Genomic DNA, 26,973 nt, shown 5'->3' with positions numbered 1-26,973 from the left:
GTCAAGGGATCCTGAGCAAGCCCTCTCACTCTCCGAACCTCAGTTTCCCCGTTTGTAATACGAGGAGAAAGTTCGTAGGTTAATTGGGGAAGGTCCAACGCGCACAGAAAGTGCTCAGCACGCGTAAGAATAGATACCATTTTTATTTGTTAATTTTAAACATTAATTACGTTTAAAAGAATCAATGCTACTATTGTTGTCCCAGACTAGAGGCGGCTTGCGCTGCCGGCTCCAAGCACAGAGCGCAATTATGTCCTCCTTTTTCGGCGCTGCCACCCGCGCGGACCCCGGCTGATGCAGGGGAGGTGTGGCCCGCGGGTGGGCGGAGCGATCACACGACTCGCCCCCAAGACCAGTAGGCGGGGCCAGGCGGGGCTCCCCGACCCTCTCGCGCGCGCGCGCGCGGCCCCAGGTACGCGGACAAGATGGCGGCGGTAGCAGTCGACAGCGCGATGGAGGTGGTGCCGGCGCTACCGGAGGAGGCCGCGCCGGAGGTAGCGGGCCTCAGCTGCCTGGTCAACCTGCCGGGTGAGGTGCTGGAGTACATCCTGTGCTGCGGCTCGCTGACGGCCGCCGACATTGGCCGTGTCTCCAGCACCTGCCGGCGGCTGCGCGAGCTGTGCCAGAGCAGCGGGAAGGTGTGGAAGGAGCAGTTCCGGGTGAGGTGAGCCAGCAGCCCCGCGCCCCGGCTGCGCGCCCACCGCCCCGCGCCCCCCGGGGCCGGGCAGCCGCCCCGCTCGCTCCCTGCGGCCGCCCCGAGCGCGAACCCCACCCCGGACCCCTTCCCGCGGACAGACAGACAAAGGCCTCCAGGCCCCGGACCCTGCGGGGCCACGCCAGGCGGACCCCCGGGTCCCCAAATGGCGCATCTGTGAGCGCCTCGCAGCCGGGCCCTCGGTCAAGGGTGACGCTGGCGGCGGCGCGGCTCGTCCCTTTTGCGCGCTTCTTTTGTGCCCGACTCCGGGCTGAAATGTTTACATGGACCCAGTGATGCATCGATCGGGCGGGCGCAGCATCCCCGGGCTGGTTGTGGACGGCACAGATTTCAGCGTGGCCCCGGGATGAAATCTGGCCCTGCACACTCCCTCTGTGACCTTGGGGGGAGCGACTTCCCTTTTTTTGAGCCTCGTTCATAGACTTTGAGTGGTGGTGATCATTAGACCTTTCACCGTGGTTATTAAATTAGATGATCTGCGGGAGGCACACACGCAGGGCCCCGGCTCCTAGGAGGCGCTCAATGAATACTCACTGTCATTGTCATTATTATTATTATTGTTATTACAACTGTCCCCATTTTAGAGATGGGGAATGGAGACATCATTCATGCCGCTACGCCAAGGTCACACCAGGAGTGAGTGAGTGAATGCCGGTGGGGTTTTGAACTAGGTCCCTCGCCGGGGTCCCTCTTACCACGGGACCCCGCTGCTGTCCCTGTTTCCAAGGCTGCCTTGGATTCGTGGCCGCCTGCCTTTGAGTCTCTGTAAAGCTGAGGGGGTGTTTCTCTCCTCGTAGGTGGCCTTCCCTTATGAAACACTACAGCCCCACCGACTACGTCAATTGGTTGGAAGAGTATAAAGTTCGGCAAAAAGCTGGGTTGGAAGCGCGGAAGATTGTAGCCTCGTTCTCAAAGAGGTTCTTTTCAGAGCACGTAAGGATCTGTTGATGTGGCTCTAAGCTTTGGCCTGCTGGTGTATGTGTCTGGGTCTGCAGGCATGAGCTCATCCAGCTCTTTTTCGTATCTCCCTTTTCAATGCTCTCACAATCCCTTACTCACTTAGATGGCTGCAAGAGTCATTGTGTCCTTTTCCTCCTATCCAACAACACGAAGCCATTTGTCTGTGCCAGCTTTACTTTTCTAAAGCCAGAGAGAGAATGGGGGTGGAGGGAGCAGGGAGGGACCCACGCAGCACAATGTAGACGGAGTCCAGATCAGCATTATTTCTCAAGTGGGTTCAACGGATTTTGTTTGCAACCCCTGCGTTATTTGGGGAATCATCAATGATTGAACACTATAAATTTCTCCCGGTTGTTTTCCCAGAAGGGTTGACGAAATTAATGTGGTTCTTCTCTCTGGCTTTGCAGGTTCTAACCAGTAGTGAACTGCATTATTTGTTAAGGTAACAGAGGATTAAAAGCTACCTACAAATCAGAGTTACTAGTCCCTGAAATAAATTGTCTTTCATTCATTATCCCTGAAAAGTTTTTGTTTGCTTTTTTTTAATATTGCTGAAATACATGGTGGGTTTTTTGGTTTTTTTTTTTTCTTTCTTTCTTCAAAACGTCTCATGGAAGTTTCTTTTTTCTTTTTTTGAGACAGAGTCTTGTTTTGTCTCCCCGGCTGGAGTGCAGTGGCACAATCTCAGCTCACTGCAACCTCCTGCTCCTGGGCTCAAGCAATTCTCATGTCTCAGTCTCCCGAGTAGCCAGGACTACAGGCATGTGCCACCATACCTGGATAATTTTTGTATTTTTAGTAGAGATGGGGTTTTACCATGTTGGTCAGGCTGGTCTTGAACTCCTGGCCTCAAGTGATCCGCCGGCCTCGGCAAACCAAAGTGTTGGGATTACAGGCGTATGCCAGGCCTCACGGAAGTTTCTGTATGTTCTCATCCCTTTTTGTAACTCTGGAAAATAATCCACACTAATGTTTTGAGTTCAACAAACTATTAGATATTTATTTCTGGTTGGGGTTCTAGAAATAGAGCCGATCTGATTTATTTCTCTTTTGTGTTTTACTAAAGACTCCTTTGGATTCTGTAATTTTATTTACTGTTAGTTAATGGAGTTCATAATTTGAAATGTTTTCAAGGCTTTTCAAGTTTTGAAAGGGAAAATTTGAACTTTGGACAAATTTGAATGTTTTCCCCTATGGAGAATACAAATAGACCTTCCTTAGTGTAATTGGTTTCTATAAATATTTATTAGTGTTAGAATAAACAAAATTTGTATTCTACTTTGGAGAAGCCATGCCCTGGCTAAAAGCATTCGTAATCACAAATTGTAAATGCTGATCTGAATGTGTTTGCACATACGTAGATTTTGGTACTAGCTATGTTTGGTGCAATTGGTCATGGACTATGAGCCTGCAACCTCCTCTAGTCCAGCTGGTTTTGTGTATGTTTTGAACAGTCTGTGCCTCTGTGTAATAATGATGGATTGTTGTGTTTTTTCCTCAGCTCCCCCTTTCCCTGTACCACTGCTTAATTAGAAGTATGTCAAGGACTTTGAACACAGCGGGAGCATACTTAACATTAATCTGTGGGTGGGTGATTGCTTTGGCCCAGGATCTTGGTGTTCCTGTGTTCTCGGAATGCACACAGGTTGACCTGAAATGTTCTGGCTACTTGCAAAAAGAAAACTGAGAGAAGCCATAGAATTTTAAACTGAGAAGATTTTTTTTTTTTGAGACGGAGTTTCACTCTTGTTGCCCAGGCTGGAGTGCAATGGCGTGATCTCGGCTCACCGCAACCTCTGCCTCCCAGGTTCAAGTGATTTTCCTGCCTCAGCCTCCCAAGTAGCTGGGATTACTGGCATGCACCACTATGCCTGGCTAATTTTGTATTTTTAGTAGAGACGGGGTTTCTCCATGTTGGTCAGGCTGGTCTCGAACTCCTGACCTCAGGTGATCCGCCCACCTCAGCCTCCCAAAGTGCTGGGATTACAGGCGTGAGCCACCACGCCAGGCCTTAACTGAGAAAACCTTAAAGCCATTTGCACCTGAATTTACAGAGGAGAAAACATGCCCAGTGGATTACAGGAGCTGCCTGATCTACTAGGCTTACCTCCCGGGCCCTCTTCTCTTAGTTGAGTACAGCATAGACTATGTGAAGTAGTCATTAGGAGATTTTGTAGTTCTAGTCCTTGTTCAGGCTGGAGTGCAGTGGCGCGATCTCAGCTCACTGCAGCCTCTGCCTCCTGGGTTCAAGCGATTCTCCTGCCTCAGCCTCCTGAGTGGCTGGGATTACAGACGTGCACCACCATGCCTGGCTAATTTTGTATTTTTAGTAAAGAAAGGGTTTCCTCCATGTTGGTCAGGCTGGTCTCGAACTCCCGATCTCAGGTGATCTGCCTGCCTCGCCCTCCCAAAGTGCTGGGATTACAGGCATGAGCCATCACACCCGGCTGCTGCTGCTGCTTTTTTTTTTTTTAGACGGAGTTTCATTCTTGTTGCCCAGGCTAGAGTGCAATGGCGCAATCTCGGCTCACTGTAACCTCTGCCTCCCGGGTTCAAGTGATTCTTCTGCCTCAGCCTCCCAAGTAGCTGGATTACAGGCATGCCTGGCTAATTTTGTATTTTTAGTAGAGACAGGGTTTCACCATGTTGATCAGGCTGGTCTCAAACTCCTTACCTCAGGTTATCCGCCTGCCCTGGCCTCCCAAAGTTCTGGGATTACAGTCAGGAACCACTGTGCCTGGCCAGAGCTAGTTTTCTTTACATTAGAACTCTGAGTTGTCAGTTTCAGAAATTCTAGTCTATGAAAACATAATTGATTGCAAATAACAAGAAGATCTCAGTAAATTATTGTTACTTTATGTTATTTTCTACCCATGACTGGTAGTGCAAGGTAGTGTAGAATAACTGTTAGCACTGTCTTTAGTAGTGGACATCTTTATTTCAACTCAAATTTGTGAGAGTGACAGTTGCATCAATACTCATAATGGAGGTCTACTTGTATATGTCTTCTTCATAGGTTCCTTGTAATGGCTTCAGTGACATTGAGAACCTTGAAGGACCAGAGATTTTTTTTGAGGATGAACTGGTGTGTATCCTAAATATGGAAGGAAGGTAAGCCATAGCTTTAGCAGGGATTTGTTTGTTTTAATAAGTCCAGAATAAATTGCTGTAATTTCTGTGTGGCTAAACCCTGGAACATGTGATTCCAAATATTTCACGCCTGGTCATAGTTACAGTTTTGAAAAGTTCTGTGTATATTAGGTAGATACACCAAGACAATTGACATATAAAGAAACCTTACAAAAATCCTTTTGGAAAGAAAATGGAATTAATGTTTAGCTTTATTGTGGGTCAAATACTGTGCTCCGGACCCTTGTATCTGTTGTGTTGTTTAGAAACCTTCTGGTAATAGGCTGGGCACGGTGGCTCACGCCTGTAATCCCAGCACTTTGGGAGGCCGAAGCGGGTGGATCGTCTGAGGTCAGGAGTTCGAGACCAGCCTGGCCAACATGGTGAAACTCCATCTCTACTTAAAAAAATACAAAAAATTAGGTGGGTGTGGTGGTATGCACCTGTAATCCCAGCTACTCGGGAGGCTGAAGCAAGAGAATCACTTGAACCCAGGAGGCGGAGGTTGCAGTGAGCTGAGATCGTGTCATTGCACTCCAGACTGGGGGACAAGAGCGAGACTTCGTCTCAAAAAAAAAGAAACCTTCTGGTAATAGAAATCATGCTTCCTTCATTATTACCTCTCCACTTACTACCAAATTTGCCTATCATGAATTGAATCTTTTAATTTAAAAATAATAATTTCTTAGGCATGTCTTAATTTAATGGATGATTTTTTACAATTTCTGAATTGTGGTACAAAATAATCTTACCTTGGTCTTTGAACACTGTAGGTCTTTGGGTGAGCCTTTCTTTTATCTTCCAGTCAGAAAACTGTGTACTAAGGGACTCACCTGATCAAGAAGAACCCCTTATTTCTTGGTTATTACTTAAAATTTCATATGCCTTTTATTTTCTGCTGTGAGGGTTAATTTCCAGTTTTTACCTGAAAGATGACTGGGCTTCCAGCCTAACTTGCCTGTGGAAAAGACTTTCTGCTCTAAAAGTTCTGAAAACTTTCTATTGATGGAAGATAAGAATGCTAGTTTAACATCTTCCTTAAAAGGAATCTTTGCGAAATATCTCACGAACAAGGGATAAAATATTTCTGTTGTTTTTTTTTTTTTTTTTTTTTTTTTTTTTTTTTGAGACGGAGTCTGGCTCTGTCACCCAGGCTGGAGTGCAGTGGCGCGATCTCGGCTCACTGCAAGCTCCGCCTCCCGGGTTTACGCCATTCTCCTGCCTCAGCCTCCCGTGTAGCTGGGACTACAGGCGCCTGCCACCTCGCCCGGCTAGTTTTTTGTATTTTTTAGTAGAGACGGGGTTTCACCGTGTTAGCAAGGATGGTCTCGATCTCCTGACCTCGTGATCCGCCCGTCTCGGCCTCCCAAAGTGCTGGGATTACAGGCTTGAGCCACCGCGCCCGGCCTCTGTTGTTTTTTAAAGGGGATTTAGGAGAGAGAAATATATATCAGTGGAACAACTGTGGGTAGAGGTAAGATGTGTCACTATTCTAGGCCTTGGATGAGTTCAGATGCAGAGGTCATTTTTCCATTTCTATTTTGGTTTATCTATAAATGAATTGAAGTATGATCTAGTAGTCAGTATTGTGCAGTCTTCAAAATAAAAGCTGACTTGTGTTTTTTTAATGTGCATATGTACTTTTAAGTACATAAATGGAACCTCATACATACTTTGTTGGTTGTTTTGGTTTGATGTTTAGTACAGACTGGGTTTTTTTCTTATTTATGCTGTTTCCTTTTTCCTCCCTATTCCCTCTGTTTACATTGGCCTTTCCTGCCGCCACCTCTGTAATTCTTGATAACAGCCCAGGTTGCATTCTTCATGCTGGCTGACAGTGATGAGTATGGGAAGGGATCGTTATTGCACAAAATTGGGATCACATAATAGGTACTTTTCTATATTGTGTTTTCTCATTCAACAGTACGTTATGGAAATCCATCCCCTTCAGTGGGTAAAACATCAAAATCACTTTTGTTAATGTCTACTTACTCTTCTGTGGTGCGTTACATAATTTATTTACTTATTTTTATTTTTATTTTTTTGAGATGGAATTTCACTCTTGTTGCCCAGGCTGGAGTGTAGTGGTATGATCTTGGCAACCTCTGCCTCCTGGGTCGAAGAGATTCTCCTGCTTCAGCCTCCCGAGTAGCTGGGATTACAGGTGCCTGCCACCACACCTGGCTAATTTTGTATTTTTAGTAGAGACGGTGTTTCACCATGTTGGTCAGGCTGGTCTCAAACTCCTGATATCAGGTGATCTGCCGGTCTCGGCCTCTCAAAGTGCTAAGATTATGGGCGTGAGCCACTGTGCCCGGCCTACATGATTTTCCTATAGATGGACAACCACTTTATTTTTCCATTTTGTGTCACTGTGAGGAGTGATGTTTCTAGGCAGTAGTCTTGGGAATGGGTTTCCCAGTTCAGACTATAGGTTGTTATTGAAAGACATAAAATAGGCCGGGCGCGGTGGCTCAAGCCTGTAATCCCAGCACTTTGGGAGGCCGAGACGGGCGGATCACGAGGTCAGGAGATCGAGACCATCCTGGCTAACACGGTGAAACCCCGTCTCTACTAAAAAATACAAAAAACTAGCCGGGTGAGGTGGCGGGCGCCTGTAGTCCCAGCTACTCGGGAGGCTGAGGCAAGAGAATGGCGTAAACCCGGGAGGCGGAGCTTGCAGTGAGCTGAGATCGCGCCACTGCACTCCAGCCTGGGTGACAGAGCCAGACTCCGTCTCAAAAAAAAAAAAAAAAAAAAAAAAGAAAGACATAAAATAGATAGCATGTCCTGGAATGTGAAGACTTACTGTCACAAAAAATGTCAGTTCTCCCCAAATTAATATATAAACCTAGTGTCATTCCAATTAGGATTCAAACAAAGTCTTTTTTTGAGGGGTGGTGAGCAGGGGGGGTTGTTTTGCTTTTTTCTTTTCTTTCATTTAGATGTCATAAAATATATACAGAAGACTAAATTCACAAGAAGAGCCAAAAAACAATCTTTTAGTAATCATAATGGGAAACTGGCATCACTAGATATTAGGCCATCTTAGAAAGCTACTTATAATCCAAACAGCACAGTAATTCAATAAAAATAGCTGCATCAGTAGCAGAGGATAATTGACAGATGCATCCCAGAATAAAAGATAATTTAATATATTTAAACTCAGAGGGAAAAAAATGGATTTTTAAAGAAATGGTACTGGACATAACTGAATATCCATCTGGAAGAAAGGAAAACGTGCATCATATGCAAACATTTTTCCAAAGGATTAAACAACTGAAATTTTTAAGTGATCACAGTGAACATTCCTTAAGAAAATAGGGAACTTCATGTAGTCTAGGGAGACCACCTTAACCAAGAATGACAATGCGGAGGCGGTGAAAGAGCAGACACTTCTATATGGCCAAGAGACCATGAATGAAGTCAGTAGAACTCAAGAGATACTGAAAAACGTGCAAAGGTTAGGAGGATGGCATTCACAGAAGAACAAATCCTAATGGCTAACAATCATGGAAAAAACCCTTTAATGCTCTATTCAAAAAGTATTAAATAGGCCGGGCGCAGTGGCTCACGCCTGTAATCCCAGCACTTTGGGAAGCTGAGTCCGTGGATCATCTGAGGTCAGGAGTTCGAGACCAGCCTGGCCAACGTGGTGAAACCTTGTCTCTACAGAAAAATACAAAAATTAGCCGGACTTGGTAGCAGGCACCAATAATCCCAGCTACTCGGGAGGCTTAGGCAGGAGAATTGCTTGAACCCGGGAGGCGCGGGAGGTGGAGGTTGCAGTGAGCTGAGATCACACCATTGCATTCCAGCGTGGACGACAAGAGTGAAACTCCGTCTCAAAAAAAAAATAGAAGTGTTAAACAACAATGAAGTACTGCCATTTTACGTATCAGATTCCCAAAAGTGATGAAAATGCATATCCAGTAAAGACATATATTATAGTCTTTTTAGAAATAAATACGAATAGGTTACCCCTTGGCCCAACACATATATTTTGACCTTAAAAAAGGATTGTTTGTTTGTTTTAGAAACAGAGTCTCACTCTGTCACCCAGGCTGGAATGCCATGACACAATCATAGCTTACTGCAGAATCAAACCCCTGGGCTCAAGTGATCCTCCTGCCTTAGCCTCCCGTGTAGTTAGGACTACAGGCACTTGCCATTACACCTGGCTAATTTTTTTCTATTTTTTGTATAGATGGAGTCTTGCTTTGTTGCCCAGGCAGGTATTAAACTCCTGGCCTCAGGAGATCTTCCCGGCCAGGCATGGTGGCTCACACCTGTAATCGCAGCATTTTGGGAGGCCGAGGCGGGTTGATCACTTGAGGTCAGTGATCCTGGCTACTCGGGAGGCTGAGACAGGAGAAGTGCTTGAAGCCAGGAGACTGAGGTTGCAGTAAGCCGAGATTGCGCCACTGCACTCCAGCCTGGGCGACAGACTTGGTCTCAAAAAAAAAAAAAAAAGGATCCTTTTGCTTTGGCCTCCCAATGTGCTGGGATTACAGGTGTGAGCCACCATGCCCAGCCCTGTTTATTTTTTGAGACAGGGTTTCATCCTGTTGCCCAGGCTGGAGTACAGTGGTGCAATCATGGCTCACTGTAACTTGAACTCCTGGGTTCAAGGGATCCTCCGGCCTCAGCCTCCTGAGTAGCTAGGAATATAGGCATGTGCCATCATGCCTGGCTAATTTTTATTTGGTAGAGACAGTGTCTCACTATGTTGCCCAGGCTGGTCTTGAACTCTTGGCTTCAAGTGATCCTCCCACCTTGGCCTTCCAAAGTGCTAGGACTATAAGTGCGAGCCAACAAACAAATAAGATTGTTTTTAAATGATAGAATACCCCACATTTAAAAATATTTTGGGATATCAGTTTTCATGGAAGACCCTATTTGTATTCATTCCTGGCAAATGCTTGTGGTTTGGATATGGAAAGCATGGGAAGGAAAAAGTGTAGTTTCCATAAATACTAAAGCATCAGTTGGAAATCAGTTTGTGTTTATGATGTGCTATGTGGTCTTAAAAAAGAGGATGCCCTACAGTAAAGATTAGAAACAGCATAGTAAAAGGGCATACACTGGGCCGGGCGTGCTGGCTCGTACCTGGAGTCCCAGCACTTTGGGAGGCTGAGGCGGTCGGATCACCTGAGGTCAGGAGTTCGAGACCAGCCTGGCCAACGTGGAGAAACCTCGTCTTTACTGAAAATACAAAAAATTAGCCGGGCATGGCATGCCTGTAATCCCAGCTACTCAAGAGGCTAAAGCAAGAGAATTGCTTGAACCTGGGAGGCGGAGGTTGCAGTGAGCTGAGATTGTGCCACTGCACCCCACCCTGGGTGACAGAGTGAGACTCAGTCTCAAATAAATAGATAGATGGATTAGATAGATAGATAGATAGATAGATAAATAAATGCATACGTTGTACCCGAGAAAAGTATCCCAGAATGACCAATACTGAGACATATTTTAGTAAAATTGCTGGATTTTAAAGACAGGAAAGTCCTTTGAGCATCCAAGCAAAAAAGATAAAGTCATTTATAAGGAAAAGAAAATGAGAATATCATCAGACTTTTCAACAGAATTTTTTATGCCAAAGGAAAAAATAACTTATTTAAGATACTCAATGATCTAAGGAAAATGTCAGCCAAGGATTTTTATATCCAGCCAAACTGACTTCCAGATATGAAGAGTACACACAAACTTAACAACTTACAAGAATTCAGTGACTTTTCAGTCCTTCCTGAGAAATCTCCTGGAAAATGAATTTCAAATGACCAAAAACCACTCCCCCCACCCCCGACCAAAAAAAAAACAGAAAAACACGGGCAGTGAGCACTAAATATGTATTTGTTGATTTAAATTCAAATGAGGGTTCTAGGGAAGAAAGTATTGCATGTGTAATGTCTGTAAGACATGTCAGTATAAATACAATGCATCTGTTTAAATAAATGAATGGACAGTGGGGGAGAACATATGCAAAATATTTACCTGTTTTCAGTAATCATAAAAGTGATGAGTAATCCCAGCACTTTGGGAGGCTGAGGTGGGCAGATCATGAGGTCAGGAGATTGAGACCATCCTGGCCAACATGGTGAAACCCCGTCTCTACTAAAATACTTAAAAAAAAAATTAGCTTGGTGGGGTGACACTGTCTGTAATCCCAGCTACTTGGGAGGCTGAGGCAGGAGAATAGCTTGAACCCGGTAGGTAGAGATTGCAGTGAGCCGAGATCACACCACTGCACTGCAGCCTGGCGACAGAGCGAGACTCCGTCTCAAAAGTGATAAGAACATTAGTCTTGTTATTCTGAGGGCTGGTGTGTGTGTATGAGAGAGAGCTGTGGAATGAAGTAAATGAATAACAATGTGATATTCTAATTTTATCACCTGTGATATCCTGGAGAAGCAGAATTCTCCCGGAATAAAGAAGACATAGATATAAGATAGAAGGTCAGAGCCATATATTTTTGAATTAGAAGTGTCAGTATGAACTCAAAAGATATTTTATGTTTAAATGCATGTAGGTGTATGTAAGTGCATGTGCATATGTACATGTACACACAAGTGCACATAAACACTAGGCTTCCTAGGTGTGTCCACTGAAAAGATCTAGAAACAATAACCAACCTAGTGGAATTGATCTTCCCTGGTATCCAGATTGTCATCTTGATACAACATTTTCCACAGAAGCAGCCAGGGTTTTTGAAGAAAGACTGGTTCTGTGTCCAATGCAAGGATTTTAAAAGATGAGCCTGGAGCATCCTGGAAACCTAACCAGATAGTAAGAAAACTGACACTACTTTATGTCGGAAGTATTGAGGAACCAATGTGAAGAGGCTTCCAGTGGCCAAAGATGTGACAGTTTGAGCATCAGTGTGGATAATAACAGGAATGGATTGAAATGCGTCGAATATGCTTAGCTCGATGAGTTCATAATCATACTAAAAACAATTGGTCACCTTTGAAGGATAAATAGAAACCCACATCATTATTTTGAAAAAAAAAAATTGTAAATGGAAGATATCAGCATTTACCCTGCCTTTTCCATGGAGGTTTTTCCTTATAGAAGTATCACAGCTAATGAAATAAGAAGGGTTGGTTGAATTCTAATGTCACCACTTTGTAACGTCAAATGAATTAACAGATCAAGACATTGCGTAGCAGTGCTGCTGACATCACAAAAGAGACACCCAGGCATTATTGCCTCCTGATGGGAGAATGCACTACCTTCTATGAAGTTGTCTTGCTAAATTAATGAAATCTGTATCTCATGTAGCCTCTACATCCAATTTACAGGCGATCAGAAGACAGAAGAATATGTTAAACTACATCATGTGGGTACAGTCAGCAAATTCCAGATGATGGGAAACTGCAGGTCTAACAACCCAGATTCTTCAACAAATAAATTGCAAGGGGAAAAAAAGATGGAGGAGGATCCTGTAGATTAAGAGATTTAAAAGACATCAAAACAGACTCGCCTGTTTAGGGATGCATATTTCATGGTAATACCATATTTCATGGTAATACTAAAGCAAGAAAGTGATAATCATAGAGGTGTGGTTTGTGATTATTGTTGAGGGGGGCCCCAGAGGGCTTCTTGGCTGTTTGCAAAGTTTTCTTTTTTCTTTCTTTTTTTTTTTTATCAGACGAGTCTCCCTCTGTCGCCCAGGCTGGAGTGCAGTGGCACCATCTTGGCTCACTGCAAGCTCCGCCTCCCGGGTTCACCCCATTCTCCTGCCTCAGCCTCCCGAGTAGCTGGGACTGTAGGCGCCCACCACCACGCCCGGCCAATTTTTTGTGTTTTTAGTAGAGATGGGGTGTCACTGTGTTAGCCAGGGTGGTCTCGATCTCCTGACCTTGTGATCCGCCCGCCTCGGCCTCCCAAAATGCTGGGATTACAGGCGTGAGCCACCCACCGTGCTGGCCACAAAATGTTCTGTCTTGGCAAGAGTGGTAGATCCAGGAATGTGTCTTATAATGATTCATTAAGCTACTTGTTTGTTTCACACAATTTTCTAGACTGATGTGTTGTACAACTCAAAGATTAAAAAGTAGATAAAACATAGATCATTCTGCAGGTTTTCATTGACCTCCCTCAAGATTGGCAAGTTGTTTGTTTCTTCATGATGTCAGCCAGATAAGTTTCATCACTGTCTCTCTCCTATTTCTTATAATCCCCATATATATTTGGGATATGTGGTGAAGAATTTTATTCACTCAACAAGTGTTATGGAACATCTACTATGTGCCAAACGCTATTCTAGGCACTGGGGATACAGCAATGAACAACACACAAAAAAATCCCTGCCTTCATGGGGCTTATACTGTAGTGGGGGAGATAGGCACTAAGAAAAATAAGAAATTGGTTACATTAGAAAATGAAAAATGCCATAGAGAAATATAATCGGGGAAGAAGACAGGGGAATGGTGAGGTGGTGCCATTTAAAATAATGTAGGGGGCCTTACTCAAGGGGACATTTGAGTTGAAACCTAGGAGGAGGTGAGAACAGACTGCAGTCTCCGGGGAGAATGTACCAGGCAGAAGGAACAGGGCACTAAGGTGAGCACCCACTGGAGAGTAAAGGAACAGCTGGAATGCTTGGGTGGCTGGACTGAGGGAGAGTGGCAGGAATTGGGGTCAGAGAGGTAATGGGGCGAGAGTTCAAGAGACCTTTTAGGTCCTCATTAGGACTGGGCTTTTTCTTGGAGCAAGGTGGGAAACCACTGGAGACTTGGAGTCGAGGATTGGGTGACATGACTGTACATGTTACTGGAGTGCTCTGGCTGCCGTATTGAGGATAGAATGGAGGGGCCAGGTCTGAAGCGGGAAGCCGAGGTAGGAGGATGTTGCTGCAACACAGAGAAATGCTGATGGTGGCGTGTGGGAGTAATTGGGAAGTGTGCACATTTTGGATGTAATTTGAAGATAGTACTGATAGCTTTGGCTGACAGGTCTCGAGTATGGCTTATGAGAGAAAGCAAGGCATCCAGTATGACTTGCAGGTTTTTGGCCTTACTAGAATGATGGAGATGCCTTGATCTGAGATGAGGGTGACTCTGGGAGGGGAAGAAAGATGAAGGTGCTCAGCTCTCTAAGCGGGATGTAGAGTAGATGGATAATAGTTGATATACAGGTCTGGAGTTCAAGAGAGAACTCTGGTCTGGAAAATAGGAGTTTTCATAATATGTGAAGCCATGAGGAACTCACTGTGGCAGTGAGTGCCCAGGCCCAAGTGGCCCAAGCAGGGGGACCAGCAAAGGATTCTAGATGCCTCCCCATCTTCTGAACCTTCCCCAGCTCAATTCCTTTTTCAGGCTGCTCTTCCATTTCCTTTTACCAAAGATACAGGCAAGTAAGTCTGAAGCCAGGCAGATAACTGTTCCTCCAATTTCAGTACAACTAATTTAGTATTATATTACAATTCAAAGACTGCTATCTACTTCCATTATAATTATTATAAGATAATGAACCAATCATATTTTTCTTGTTCAGCAAACTACATGGTATGTTAGTGTAATGTAAAAAATAGATAACTGAAAATTTTCAAATCTTAATTCTTACTGACTTGTTTGTTTCCAGAAAAGCTTTGACCTGGAAATACTACGCGAAAAAAATTCTTTACTACCTGCGGCAACAGAAAATTTTAAATAATCTTAAGGCCTTTCTTCAGCAGCCAGATGACTATGAGTCATATCTTGAAGGTGGGTATTTTCCCATATATGTGGACAGTAGTATTTCTATAGGTAACTGATTAGTTTTTTAAGACCAGCAGAGGGAATCGTTGTGTTCCTTGTGGTAAAGTGGAAAAGTAAATCATGTTTCGTGGGCTTCTGCAGATTGGATTATAGGGCCTGACCAATGAGGTAGTTCAAACTATTAAATTTAGAGCTAAGATTTTATCAAAGTCCACTAAAGAAATAGTGTTTTTTAAAGATGCATCATTGGCTTAAAGTGTGAGAGTGATACTTTAGCTAATGAAGTAAATTCCTATTTTTCTGAGCTTTAAGGCATAATTTCCAAATCAGAAGTAAATGTATCCAATTTTGTCTCCCTGTGACCTTCAGTAAATCCCTTAACCTCCCGGGTTGGAGTTTATTGAGGACAGAATGTTCTTGGGCATCAGTGAGTCTGCTTGTCCATAATGAAAGGTGAGAAGGAAGAAGTTGAGTGGACAGGCAAGAAGAAAGGAGTGGAGAATCTTTTTGTTCTTATTAAGTTGAACAGGAACAAAGTGAGACTTCTATTTTTTTTTAAATGATTTTGAATTCCTAAAATATTACACAAACATTCCCATACATTATGGTTATGAAATGTAAATATGACTGGTCATTTACTTTTATTCCCTACCTCTGGTGATTTACCAGATTGTTGATTTTTTTGCATTCCAGTGTATCTCATAGTCATGTTCCTATTTTGTTACTATTTTAAAAAAAAATATGGGCCGGGCGCGGTGGCTCAAGCCTGTAATCCCAGCACTTTGGGAGGCCGAGACGGGCGGATCACGAGGTCAGGAGATCGAGACCATCCTGGCTAACACCGTGAAACCCCGTCTCTACTAAAAATACAAAAAACTAGCCGGGCGAGGTGGCGGGCGCCTGTAGTCCCAGCTACTCCGGAGGCTGAGGCAGGAGAATGGCCTAAACCCGGGAGGCGGAGCTTGCAGTGAGCTGAGATCCGGCCACTGCACTCCAGCCCGGGCTACAGAGCAAGACTCTGTCTCAAAAAAAAAAAAAAAAAAAAAAAAAAAAAAAATTATGTATTTATTTTTAGAGACGGGGTCTTGCTGTGTCACCTGTGCTAGGTTCAAACTCCTGTGCTCAAGTGTCACCACACCTGGCTGGCTTCTATAACTAGTCTCATGCAGTCTATGGCTGCCTCTCCTGGCAACAACTTTCTGAGTAATACTTGATTTCATGAACATTATCCCCTCTTCCCTCCAAGTCAGCTAATATATCAGTGCCAGCCCAATTAGAAACCTAGCTTTCACCACTGCATGTGAAACCTGCAGTGTGGACAACTGATTTCCCTTTTATATTAAACCTCTACCTGCTTTTCATTGCCCTGCATGATCTGGTCCAGACCTATGCTCCGTACTCTCCAGGATGTCCCATTTGCTCCAGCCAGGCCATTGTCTAGACTGGTGCCCCACAAATACACCTGGCTTCACTTCCTCATTCATGATATCCCCCCTCCTCATAATCCCTCTTGAAAATCCTACTCCCCTCCATAATTCAGCTCAAGCCTCACTTCCATTAAATTTCCACTGACTACTTGGAGATTTTATTCACCTCAGAGATACAGCAGCATTTAATAGTAAACTGTCTTGCATTTTTTCTGTTTCCTGTGTATACATTTTGTTTCTGTAACTAGTCCCTAAGCTTCATGTGTTGTGGTCCTTGTGTTAGGATCACTGTATACCCCACAGTGCTTAGTGTAAATGCTTATCAAGTGTATGAAAACCTAGTATCATCCAAAAGGAAGTGAAACATCTCACCACCCTAGAATCCCCTCATTTGTATACTGGAGTTGAGAAGCATCCTATCTTCTGTTATTTCACAGTTAAGAGTAGTATAAATATATATATATATTTGTAGCTTATGTATGAAAACAAATATGCCTTTTTCATTTTCTAAATACAAAGTTATAATTTTCGAAGAACTTCCACATCAGTGTCATAAGCATTGGGAAGCCATTGGAAATTGTTTAGTAGTTGAGTGAATGACAGTTGACTCTCCAAGGTTCTGATCCTTGGTGAGTGACTAGAATAATGCTGATGCCATCAAAGAAGTCTGGGAATCATAGCATTAGGAAAGAACAGACTTCAGAAATGTGCAGCATAAACTGCTTCAGCCTCCAGGTAGGGAAGCTGGGGCCCATGGAGGCCCAGGAGCCAGTCCCTGGCTGGTGGCAACACTGGGACTGGAGTCGAGGTGTCTTGACACTCATTCAACTGCTTTCAGCTCTGGAGCATTGGTAAGGGGGTCCAGGTTCTGAGCTGGTCTGGGATCTCTTGAATTTAACGTGACTGGAGAGCTTCCCACGTAACGGTGTCCTTACCCAAATGATGCCGTTAGCCCTTCAGTCTCTGCTTCCAAAATTGCCTAAGACTGTGAAGAGGAGTGATTCTTAAGAGACTGTCTGCAGTGTGCTTTGTACAGCTTTTCAGCTGTACGTTCCCTGAGCATAATTTGTTATCTCATTGGAAAGTAGGGTTAGCTCCAGAGTCCATTTACTGTTCGCCCTTGAGAGGTGTAATCTGTTGAAATGGCACATCTGTCATGGAGGGCTTTCAGAAATTTTTTTTTTTCTAAGGGAACTGCCTTATACCATTAAGTTTTCAGAGTTGTTGGATTTGGAACCTATAAGAGCTAGGGAGAGAGAAGTAGCTTGAAAAGATCTCCTCGATGTCATTTACTTTTCTTTGTAATAGAATATGAGACTGTGCCATATACCATGCAGTTTTTTAGTCCATGACTTCTGAGAGAAGTTTGGTTTGTGTATTTATTTTTTTAAAAGTGTAAGCTACTTTGTTATGAAAATGTTTGTTGCTCCTTCTCAGTGTGTTAGCAGTAAGGTCCGCGGCCAAAACATGAAGCTTATCCAGTGGGATGGTGTAAAGAGCCATGTCCCAGGATGTCCAGGGTAAAATGCCAACCTGATAAGAAAAGGGTAACGTAAGAATTTATTCGGTAATTCTTGTTCATTTTCAGGTGCTGTATATATTGACCAGTACTGCAATCCTCTCTCCGATATCAGCCTCAAAGACATCCAGGCCCAAATTGACAGCATCGTAGAGCTCGTTTGCAAAACTCTTCGGGGCATAAACAGTCGCCACCCCAGCTTGGCCTTCAAGGCAGGTGTGGCATTGCTTTGGATCCAGCTGTATTTACGAAAGAAAATCTAGAGGAATTGGTTACTTTGAGTTGAGAGATTTGTTAGTGTGCTCCCATTATGTCACGAAAAAGTGATAAAATGATGTGACCACGTGTTTACGTGGTTGAAGTGTTGAACCTAAAACAGTTCAAATACATACTGCCTTCTGCTTCCTAGATTGGCAACACTTGATTAATATTGCTAGGCCATTACCAATGTCTTCATCTTGTGGGTAGTTTGGGGCACCTGTCACAACCTTATTTGTGCTTGGGTCCAGAGTAGATCTCTGTGTTTCAGGTGAATCATCCATGATAATGGAAATAGAACTCCAGAGCCAGGTGCTGGATGCCATGAACTATGTCCTTTACGACCAACTGAAGTTCAAGGGGAATCGAATGGATTACTATAATGCCCTAAACTTATATATGCATCAGGTAAATATAGGTACATAGTATATTACCATAGTAATATAGGTATAGTAATTTTATTTTCTTTTTTTAGAGACAGGGTCTTGCTCTGTTGCTCAGGCTGGAATGCAGTGGCGCAATCATAGCTTACTGCAGCCTCAAGCTCCTGGGTTCAAGCGATCCTGCCGCATCACCCTCCTGAGAAGCTCGGACTATGTGCCACCATACCAGCTAATTTTTTATTTTTTGTACAGATGAGGTCTTGCTGTGTTGCCCAGCCTGGTCTCAAACTCCTGGCCTCAAGTGATCCTCCCGCCTTGGCCTCCCAAAGCGCTGGGATTATAGGTGTGAGCCACTGTGCCCATCCTATATGTATTTTTTTAAGCTTCTGTCTGATAGACCGTACATTCTTGAAGGCCAGTACCATGCCTTCCATCTCTGAGTGCTCAATGAAACTTATTTTTCCTTCTGCTTTAAGGATATTGTTGTGGAGTTTGTCTGTTTTCTCATAGAGTATCCTCCATATGCAAACGCTTGAGATAGATTTTTGACTAAAAGTAGATATTCTCTGACTCTTCTTTGGTCGGTTTGTATCTCATGACACTAAACTGTGGAACTAATCAGGGTCCTCTTTTTGCACTGGCCTCTAGCCATTTTGGGGAACCTGTGGCCCAGCTGTGTCAAGTTTGCATCTGTTATATTTATTTTTTATTTGCTTTCTGCCTAGTTCTATTTTCATATTTATTTTGTTGCCCTATCTGCTACTTTTATTTTGCTATATTGTACACGCTTTTCCTTGAAACAGTTTTAAATTCTTTCTGGAAAAAGGAGGGCCTAAATTAGGGCTTGACCATCTTTTCCTATAAAAGGCTAGGCAGTAACTTATTTCAGCTTTGGCCAGGTGTGGTGGCTCACGCTGCAATCCCAGCAGTTTGGGAGGCCAAGGTGGGTGGATCACCTGAGGTCAGGAGTTCGAGACCAGCCTGGCCAACATGGTGAAACCCCGTTTCTACTAAAAATAGAAAAAAAATTAGCCAGGCGTGGTGGTTGCCTGTAATCCCAGCTACTTGGGAGGCAGAGGCAAGAGAATCGCCTGAACATGGCAGGTTGCAGTGAGCCAAGACTGTGCCATTGCACTCCAGTCTGGGCAACAGAGTGGGACTCCATCTCAAAAAAACAACAACAACAAAAAATTATTTCAGCTTTGAGGGCCATGTGGTCTCTGTTGTTAACCACCAAGTTCTGCCACTGTGGTGTAAAAGGAGGCACAGATAATGTAAAAACAGCTGAATGTGGCTGTGTCCAACAAAACTGTATATATGGTCATTGAAATTTGAATTTCATGTTACTTTCATATGTCCTTGAATAGTATTAACTATTTTTTCAAACATTGAAAAACAAAACTTTTTCTTATACAAGCTGTACAAAAATAGCCGGTGGACCGGAATTGCCATGGACTATAGTTTACCGACCCCTGACCTAAATAAGTGAAATACTCACTTAAGCCTCACAAATGAGCATCATGCCCAATGCAAAATAGGTGCCTAATGAGAATGTTTATTGAAAGAATGAGAATGTATAGTTCATCCCAGTGAAGTAAAAGCATTTTTTCTGCTTTAGGTTTTGATTCGCAGAACAGGAATCCCAATCAGCATGTCTCTGCTCTATTTGACGATTGCTCGGCAGTTGGGAGTCCCACTGGAGCCTGTCAACTTCCCAAGTCACTTCTTACTAAGGTGGTGCCAAGGCGCAGAAGGGTGAGCATCTGTGACTCATTATCTGTGGTCCTGAAGATTCGATCCCTCTGTGCTGAGAGGCAGTCTGATTTTCAACATCAAGTTGGGTGTTACCACCCAGGTTAAAAACGGGACTAGGGTGGTGATGGAACTGTTCTGTTTCCTGGCTGTATCAGTGTCAGTATTCTGGTTGTGTTATTATACTAGAACAGTTAGGATGGTACCATCAGGGGAGACTGGGAAAAGGGTTCTCTGGATCTTTCTGTATTTATTAAAACTGCATGTGTGAATCTACAGTTAACTCGAAAAGTTTAATTTTAAAAAATAAGACTCTGACTTCAGGGTCTTATGTGGTTCTCAGAGTCCCTTTGTTTCAAAGCAGATCAGATCAAAGAGTTCTTAAAGAAATTATTTCTTTTTATTCTTCTGTAAAATCTCCCTCTTTGTCCCACATGAGTGGGAGAGGAAGAGAGGAAGGGAGGGAAAGAAAGCTGGGGAGATGGAACAGGGTGGCCATGTTCCCCTTCAGGCAAGGTTGGTGACTGATGAGAATTTTAGAGACCTGGTTACTGAGTACTGTTTTGTTCTTCTTTAAACCTAGTGCTCTGTAGGGCAAAAAGCTCCTTTTCAGTTATAGTCTAGCTTTTCTGAAAGAAATAGTTCAACAGATGGAAATATATTCTCATTAAATCTACAATTTAGGGGAAAAGAAAAAAGTTATTTACCTATGTCCTGATCTTTGAAACTCTGTCTTAATGATTAACTCTGAAACCCTTTAGTGATGAATTGTGTGATAGAAAGTACTAGAGCTTTGAAGTCAAACTGGGTTCAAACTTTACCTTCCTCTGAGGAGGCCTCAGTTTCTTCCTTGGTAAAATGGATTAATGTTTTTTATAAAGCAGCTTGGAAGATTAAATGAGATTATCCAGTATATTATATACCCAGGAGAGTTTCTGATGTGGCATAGCAAAAAAGTACAATTGATCTCTGTTCCTACCTCTTAGTTTAAGAAATAAAACATTACATATTTAGTTGAAGCCTCCCAGGTACTCTTCCTCATCCCTTTCTCTTCTCCAGAGCTAACCACCAGTTTGAAAGTGTTTGTTATTTCTTTTTTCTTTTTTTTTTTGAGACAGGGTCTGGCTGTGCCACCCAGGCTGGGGTGCATTGGCACAATCTTGGCTTACTGCACCCTCCATCTCCTGGACTCAAGCCATCCTCCCACCTCAACCTCCCTAGTAGCTGGGACCACAGGCATGCACCACCACAACCTGGCTAATTTTTTTGTAGAGACAGGGTCTCGCCATTTTGCCCAGGCTAGTCTTGAACTCCTGAGCTCAAGTGATCGGCCTGCCTCAGCCTCCCAAAGTGTTGCGATTATAGGCATGAGCCACCACGCCTGGCCATGTTTATTTCCATGAAAATGTTTATGGTTCATTACTTCTGTATGTTGCATTAAATAACTGCAGGCTTCCCTTGTGTTCCAGATAATGTGTTTCTGAGGATGTACTGAATGGTTTAATTTTTGGATAGTGGGGACCCAATTTCCATTATTTTAAGTGGAAAAAATGATTTTTCGTCCCATTCCCTTTCCCCAAATAACCCAACCAATCTTCCCAGGTATCCCCGAAATATTCTTAAATGCCTATGTAATAATGCACCAAAGATTTCTGTACAATATAAAACATTTAAAACACCAAATTGCCATGTCATTTGCCATGATAACTTACTACAGGGTAGGATTGTATGCAGTTAACATCATTTTTCCTTCTTGGGCTACAGTGGACATATACTGTAATGCAAATGAACAGGGAAATAATTTAATACCCCCCTGACATGTGACAGAAACTAGCACTGAGCCCCATAAGGGACTCAGCCCTCAGGGACACGGCAGGAGCTTCTGGGCTATACGGCCCTTTCTCTCTTTTTCTCTGCTCTTTGCCTTTGGCCACTTTGCTCTGTCCCTGTACCAGGACCGTATTTTCTTAAGCACTGCAACTTTATAATTATCCCTGATATCTGAAAGGATGAGACTCCAGCTAGTTCTTCAAAATTGCCTTGGCCGTTTCTAGCTTTTGCTCTCCATATAGATTTAGAATCAATTTTGTCAGGTTCTTTGGAACCCCTTTGTGTCTGTTGATTGGAGCCAGGGATTACTTTGAATTGGAGTTCTAGATTAACAGGAGGACATTGCCAGTGTCTCGCTATCAGTCTTATTATGAACATGGACCACTCTGTTTGTTTAGGTTGTCATTACTGGCCTTAAAAAGATTTTATCTTTTTCTTCATCAAGCTAGCATCTTGTTAGATTTATTGTTAGGTACCTTCCTTTTTTTTTTTTTTTGCAGTTGTAAATGGTAATTTTTAAGATTACATTTTTTAAGTATTAATGGTATGCAGAGATATGCTTGCTATCTAGATACAGTTTTGATTTTCAGTGCCTTGGCTGAATAAATCATTGGTGCTAATAATTTGTCCATTCCTGGCTGTTCTCTGTGGATAATCATAGTATCTGTGAATAGTGACAGTTTGGTTTCTTCTTTTTATAACTCCTATATATCTGTTTCTTTTTCTTGCATTACTCTGCTAGCTAGATCTTTTTGTACAAAGTTGAATAAAAACAAAGATAGCAGGGACTCTTGCCTTGGGTATGACTTTAAATGGAATGCTTTTAAAATTTCAAAGCCAGGCACGGTGACGCACGCCTGTAGTCCCAGCTGCTTGGAAGGGTGAGGTGGGAGGATTGATTGAGCCCAGTAGTTCAAGGCCAGCTTGGGCAACATAGCAAGACCCTGTATCAGAAAAAGAAAACAAAAATTCACCATCAGGCATGCTGTTGGGAGCAGTTAGGGATTATGAAAGCTACCATCTACATTCCTACTTTGCTAAGTTTTCTTACTATCTAGGCATTAGATTTTTTTTGTATTTTCAGAATTCTTTTTCTGTGTCTACACGTATAAGGTTTTTCTCTTTTAGTTTATATGTTTAGAAATAGATTTTTTAGTTGTTGTAATAGAAGTTCTCTTTTTTAACTTTTGAGGTCTGGTGTACATGTGCAAGTTTGTTACATAGGTAAACTTGTGTTATGGGGGTTTGTTGTGCAGATTATTTCATGCAGGTATTAAGCCTAGTTCCCATTAGTTATTTTCCCTGATCCTCTCCCACCGCCCATCCTCCGATAGGCCCCAGTGTGTGTTGTTCCACTCTGGGTCCGTGTGTTCTCATCACTTAGTTCCCACTTATAAGTGAGAGCATGCAATATTTGGTTTTCTGTTCCTGTGTTAGTTTGCTAAGGATGATGGCTCTAGCTCCATCCACGTCCCTGCAAAGGACATGATCTTGTTCTTTTTTGTGGCTGCATAGTATTCCATAGTATACATGTATCATATTTTCTTTATCTACTCTATCACTGATGGGCATTTAGGTTGATTCCATGTCTTTGCTATTGTGAATAGTGCTTCAATGAGCATATGTGTGCACGTGACTTTATAATAGAATGACTTATACTCCTTTGGGTATATACGCAGTAATGGGATTGCTGGGTCAAATGGTTTAGCTGTCTTCAGACCTTTGAGGAATCATCACACTCTTCCACATGGTTGAACTGATTTACACTCCCACTAACAGTGTATAAGCATTCCTTTTTCTCCACAACCTTCCCAGCATCTGTTACAAAATAGATTTTTGCATATTTAACTCTCCTTCCATTGTTGCAGCACATCTAACTTAATCACTTATTTGTAAAATACATTGCTGCATTTGATTTACTCATGTTTTATCCAGGATTTTTGCATTTATGATAGCTCATAAATGATCTTGGCCTAGAAATTTTTGTACATTTGTCCTTAGGAAGTTTTAGCCTCATAAAAACAGTTGAAGAGTTCCTTGTTTCTAGAACATTTATATAATTCTTTTTTTTTTGGTACTTTCCTCATAGGTTTATTTATTTTATTTTTGTTTTTTATTTTTTTGAGATGGAGTCTCACTCTGTCGCCCAGGCTGGAGTGTAGTGGTGCAATCTCAGCTCACTATAACCTCTGCCTCCTGGGTTCAAGTGATTCTCCTGCCTCAGCCTCCCAAGTAGCTGAGATTTCAGGCACACACCACCATGCCTGGCTAATTTTTGTATTTTTAGTAGAGACGGGGTTTTACCATGTTGGCCAGGATGGTCTCGATCTATTGACCTCGTGATCTGCCTGCCTCAGCCTCCCAAAGTGCTGGGATTACAGGCGTGAGCCACTGCACCCAGCCATATAATTCTTATATCTTTGCTAAGGGTAGGTTATAAATATAACTCAAGGAGGAAATTCGATTGGACTTTTTTAGCAGCCAAAGAGAGGAATATGCTGATTTGTAGTGGGCTTGAAATATAAGATGAAACAATAGCTCATAAGAAACACAAGTATCTCTGAAACAGAGCCACCTGAATCCCGTCCATGAGTCCTCGCAGAGAGTGGGCCTGGCAGTTCGGTGAGAGCTTGCATCATGTGACCACTGCTCAGCATTGTGCTCAGCAAGGGCCAACCCCAGCGTGCTAGTGCAGGTCACAGAAGGCAGGCCTACAAGAGGAGCTGTGTGATCGAGGCGAGGGGCACAGCTCTCTGTGCTCTAGCGCAGGGTTCCCAGCCCAAGGCTGTGATGGGCTCAGCAGGTCTCTGACCACCTCAGTGTATCAGCAGAACTGATGGCCGAATCCTTCTGGTGTGAGGTGCTGTAACTTTCTTTTTTTTGAGACAGAGTCTCGCTCTGTTGCTCAGGCTGGAGTGCAGTGGCGTGATCTCAGCTCACTGCAGGCTCCAGCTCCCAGGTTCACGCCATTCTCCTGCCCCTCAGCCTCCCAAGTAGCTGGGACTACAGGCGCATGCCACCACACCTGGCTAATTTTTTGTATTTTTAGTAGAAACGGGGTTTCACTGTGTTAGCCAGGATGTTAGTCACGATCTCCTGACTGTTTGATCCGCCCGCCTTGGCCTCGCAAAGTCCTGGGATTACAGGCGTGAGCCACCGCGCCCGGCTGAGGTGCTGTAACTTTCATCAGATCATCCAGGGCCCAGGATCCACAGATTGTTACCTGCTGCTAATCTATGGAATTAACAGACTGCCTCAGGCATTCCATGAATCATTATCTTAGCCGAACTTGTAGATACTCCTGGCAGTGAGTTGCTATTAGATGACATACATCGGTGCTGTTTCTTAAATGTCAGTGTGCTGTGGTCTTGACAGAGCAGAGCTTGTACAAAGGGGTCAGATTTTAAATTTGGACAAGACATTCATATTTTAAGTAGAAATGTTATGGTCTCAACCTTCAGCCCATGATTTGAGCTACTTATTGTGGAGACTTAAAATAATGAGTTGTTCAGCTCTCATCTGATATTTGGCTCTTTGGATAGGGCGACCCTGGACATCTTTGACTACATCTACATAGATGCTTTTGGGAAAGGCAAGCAGCTGACAGTGAAAGAATGCGAGTACTTGATCGGCCAGCACGTGACTGCGGCACTGTATGGTGTGGTCAATGTCAAGAAGGTGTTACAGAGAATGGTGGGAAACCTGTTAAGCCTGGGGAAGCGGTAAGGTTTTCTTGGTTTTCTAGTATTTCTGCAGAGCACATGTCTTTAGAAGCTTGAATTGTGTTTGAGATGTGCCAAGTGACTTTTCTTTGAGATCTTTGCAGTAGGCACTGACAAGTTCTCTTTGCGAGTACTGAAAGCATTCTTCAGTAACAAGAATATCTTAGACTGGGAAATATTATTTTTCAAGGGCAAGATCTTCTCGTATCCAAATGCTTTGCCATCTTTTAATTTATACCTTCCTATCATTAGATAAGAAAACAAAAATATGAAACTGTCTTGTTTCTAAGTCCAAGGAAATTTGTCCTATAGGGAAAGTAGAAAGTTGTAGGCTGTATATTATAGTAATAGTTTTCTGTCTAATGACATAATTCTTTTTTTAATAGACTATTTTTTAGAGCAGTTTTAGGCCAACTGCAAAATTGAGCAGAAAGTACAGAGAGTTCCCATATCCTCCCTGCCCTACACATGCACAGCCTCCGTCACCGTCAGCATCCACACCAGAGCGGTGCATTTGTTGCAGCCAGTGAACCTGCACTGACACATCATTATCACCAAGAGTCCAGTTTCCATGAGGGTTCACTCTTGGTGTCATATATTCTGTGTGTTTGCACAAACACATAATGACATGTGTCCCCCTTTATAGTATCACACAGAGTAGTTTCACTGGCCAAAAATATCCTCTGTGCTCTGCCTACTCATCATTCTTTTTTTTTTTTTTTTTTTTTTTTTTTTTTTTTGAGACAGAGTTTCGCTCTTGTTGCCTAGGCTGGAGTGCAATGGCGTGATCTCAGCTCACCGCAACCTCTGCCTCCTGGGTTCAAGCGATTCTCCTGCCTCAGCTTCCTGAGTAGCTGGGATTACAGGCATGTGCCACCACGCTCGGCTAATTTTTGTAGTTTTAGTGGAGACAGGGTTTCTCCAGTTTGGTCAGGCTGGTCTCGAACTCACAACCTCAGGTGATCCGCCTGCCTTGGCCTCCCAAAGTGCTGGGATTACAGGCGTGAGCCACTGTGCCTGGCCTTCAGAATTCATTTTTAATTAGGTACAGTGTTATTGCTCTGATTGCTTAGTAAAAATGCTTCTGATTTTCATTTAGTACCCATCACCAAAGTAGGGTACAAGATTTATATTTATTGTATTTTTTTTTTTCTTAAGAGTATTGTTGAACAGAGGAGAAATACCAGAATCAGAAAACGTTTGGGATTTGTGTCAATTCTATTTAAAACCTGGGCCTGGAGAAAGAGAGTCTTTGCTGAAAAAACAAGCAGGATAAGACAAAGATTGTTTTTCCTCTGCTAGGGAAGGCATCGACCAGTCGTACCAGCTCCTGAGAGACTCGCTGGATCTCTATCTGGCAATGTACCCGGACCAGGTGCAGCTTCTCCTCCTCCAAGCCAGGCTTTACTTCCACCTGGGCATCTGGCCAGAGAAGGTAATTATTTTACCTTGATGCTTTGCACTTGCCTTAGAAAGGGAAGTCCTAGATTGAAGGGTGCCCGTGACAAGCTTCTCTTTGTGTTAACATGGGGAATAAACACACATTTATTCAGTCTCTCAATCATAGCCCATCAGTA

At 43.3% G+C, this 26,973-nt stretch overlaps 2 protein-coding genes across 3 annotated transcripts in view; both read left to right on the top strand.

Moving 5' to 3' along the window:
* Nucleotides 1–26,973, top strand: part of FBXO21 (F-box protein 21) — a 189,565-nt gene that overhangs the window by 139,374 nt on the left and 23,218 nt on the right. Inside the window, exons 2-10 of the mRNA XM_050747986.1 lie at nt 397–664; nt 1,513–1,648; nt 4,692–4,786; nt 14,390–14,511; nt 17,521–17,667; nt 17,981–18,117; nt 19,711–19,847; nt 25,217–25,396; nt 26,699–26,831. Coding sequence (XP_050603943.1) covers nt 426–664; nt 1,513–1,648; nt 4,692–4,786; nt 14,390–14,511; nt 17,521–17,667; nt 17,981–18,117; nt 19,711–19,847; nt 25,217–25,396; nt 26,699–26,831 — 1,326 coding nt within the window. The 5' untranslated portion in view covers nt 397–425. The remainder of the gene's footprint in view (nt 1–396; nt 665–1,512; nt 1,649–4,691; nt 4,787–14,389; nt 14,512–17,520; nt 17,668–17,980; nt 18,118–19,710; nt 19,848–25,216; nt 25,397–26,698; nt 26,832–26,973) is intronic.
* Nucleotides 13,612–26,973, top strand: part of SPRING1 (SREBF pathway regulator in golgi 1) — a 465,726-nt gene continuing 452,364 nt past the window's right edge. For both annotated transcript variants that reach the window (XM_050748181.1, XM_050748180.1), the window contains exon 1: nt 13,612–13,621. The gene's annotated coding sequence lies outside the window, so the exon portion shown is untranslated. The remainder of the gene's footprint in view (nt 13,622–26,973) is intronic.

This window comes from Macaca thibetana, chromosome 11, assembly GCF_024542745.1.
Source record: "Macaca thibetana thibetana isolate TM-01 chromosome 11, ASM2454274v1, whole genome shotgun sequence".
Lineage (NCBI taxonomy): Eukaryota > Metazoa > Chordata > Mammalia > Primates > Cercopithecidae > Macaca > Macaca thibetana.
Note: the sequence above shows the minus strand (reverse complement) of the source record. Positions and strands in the feature narration are given on the sequence as shown.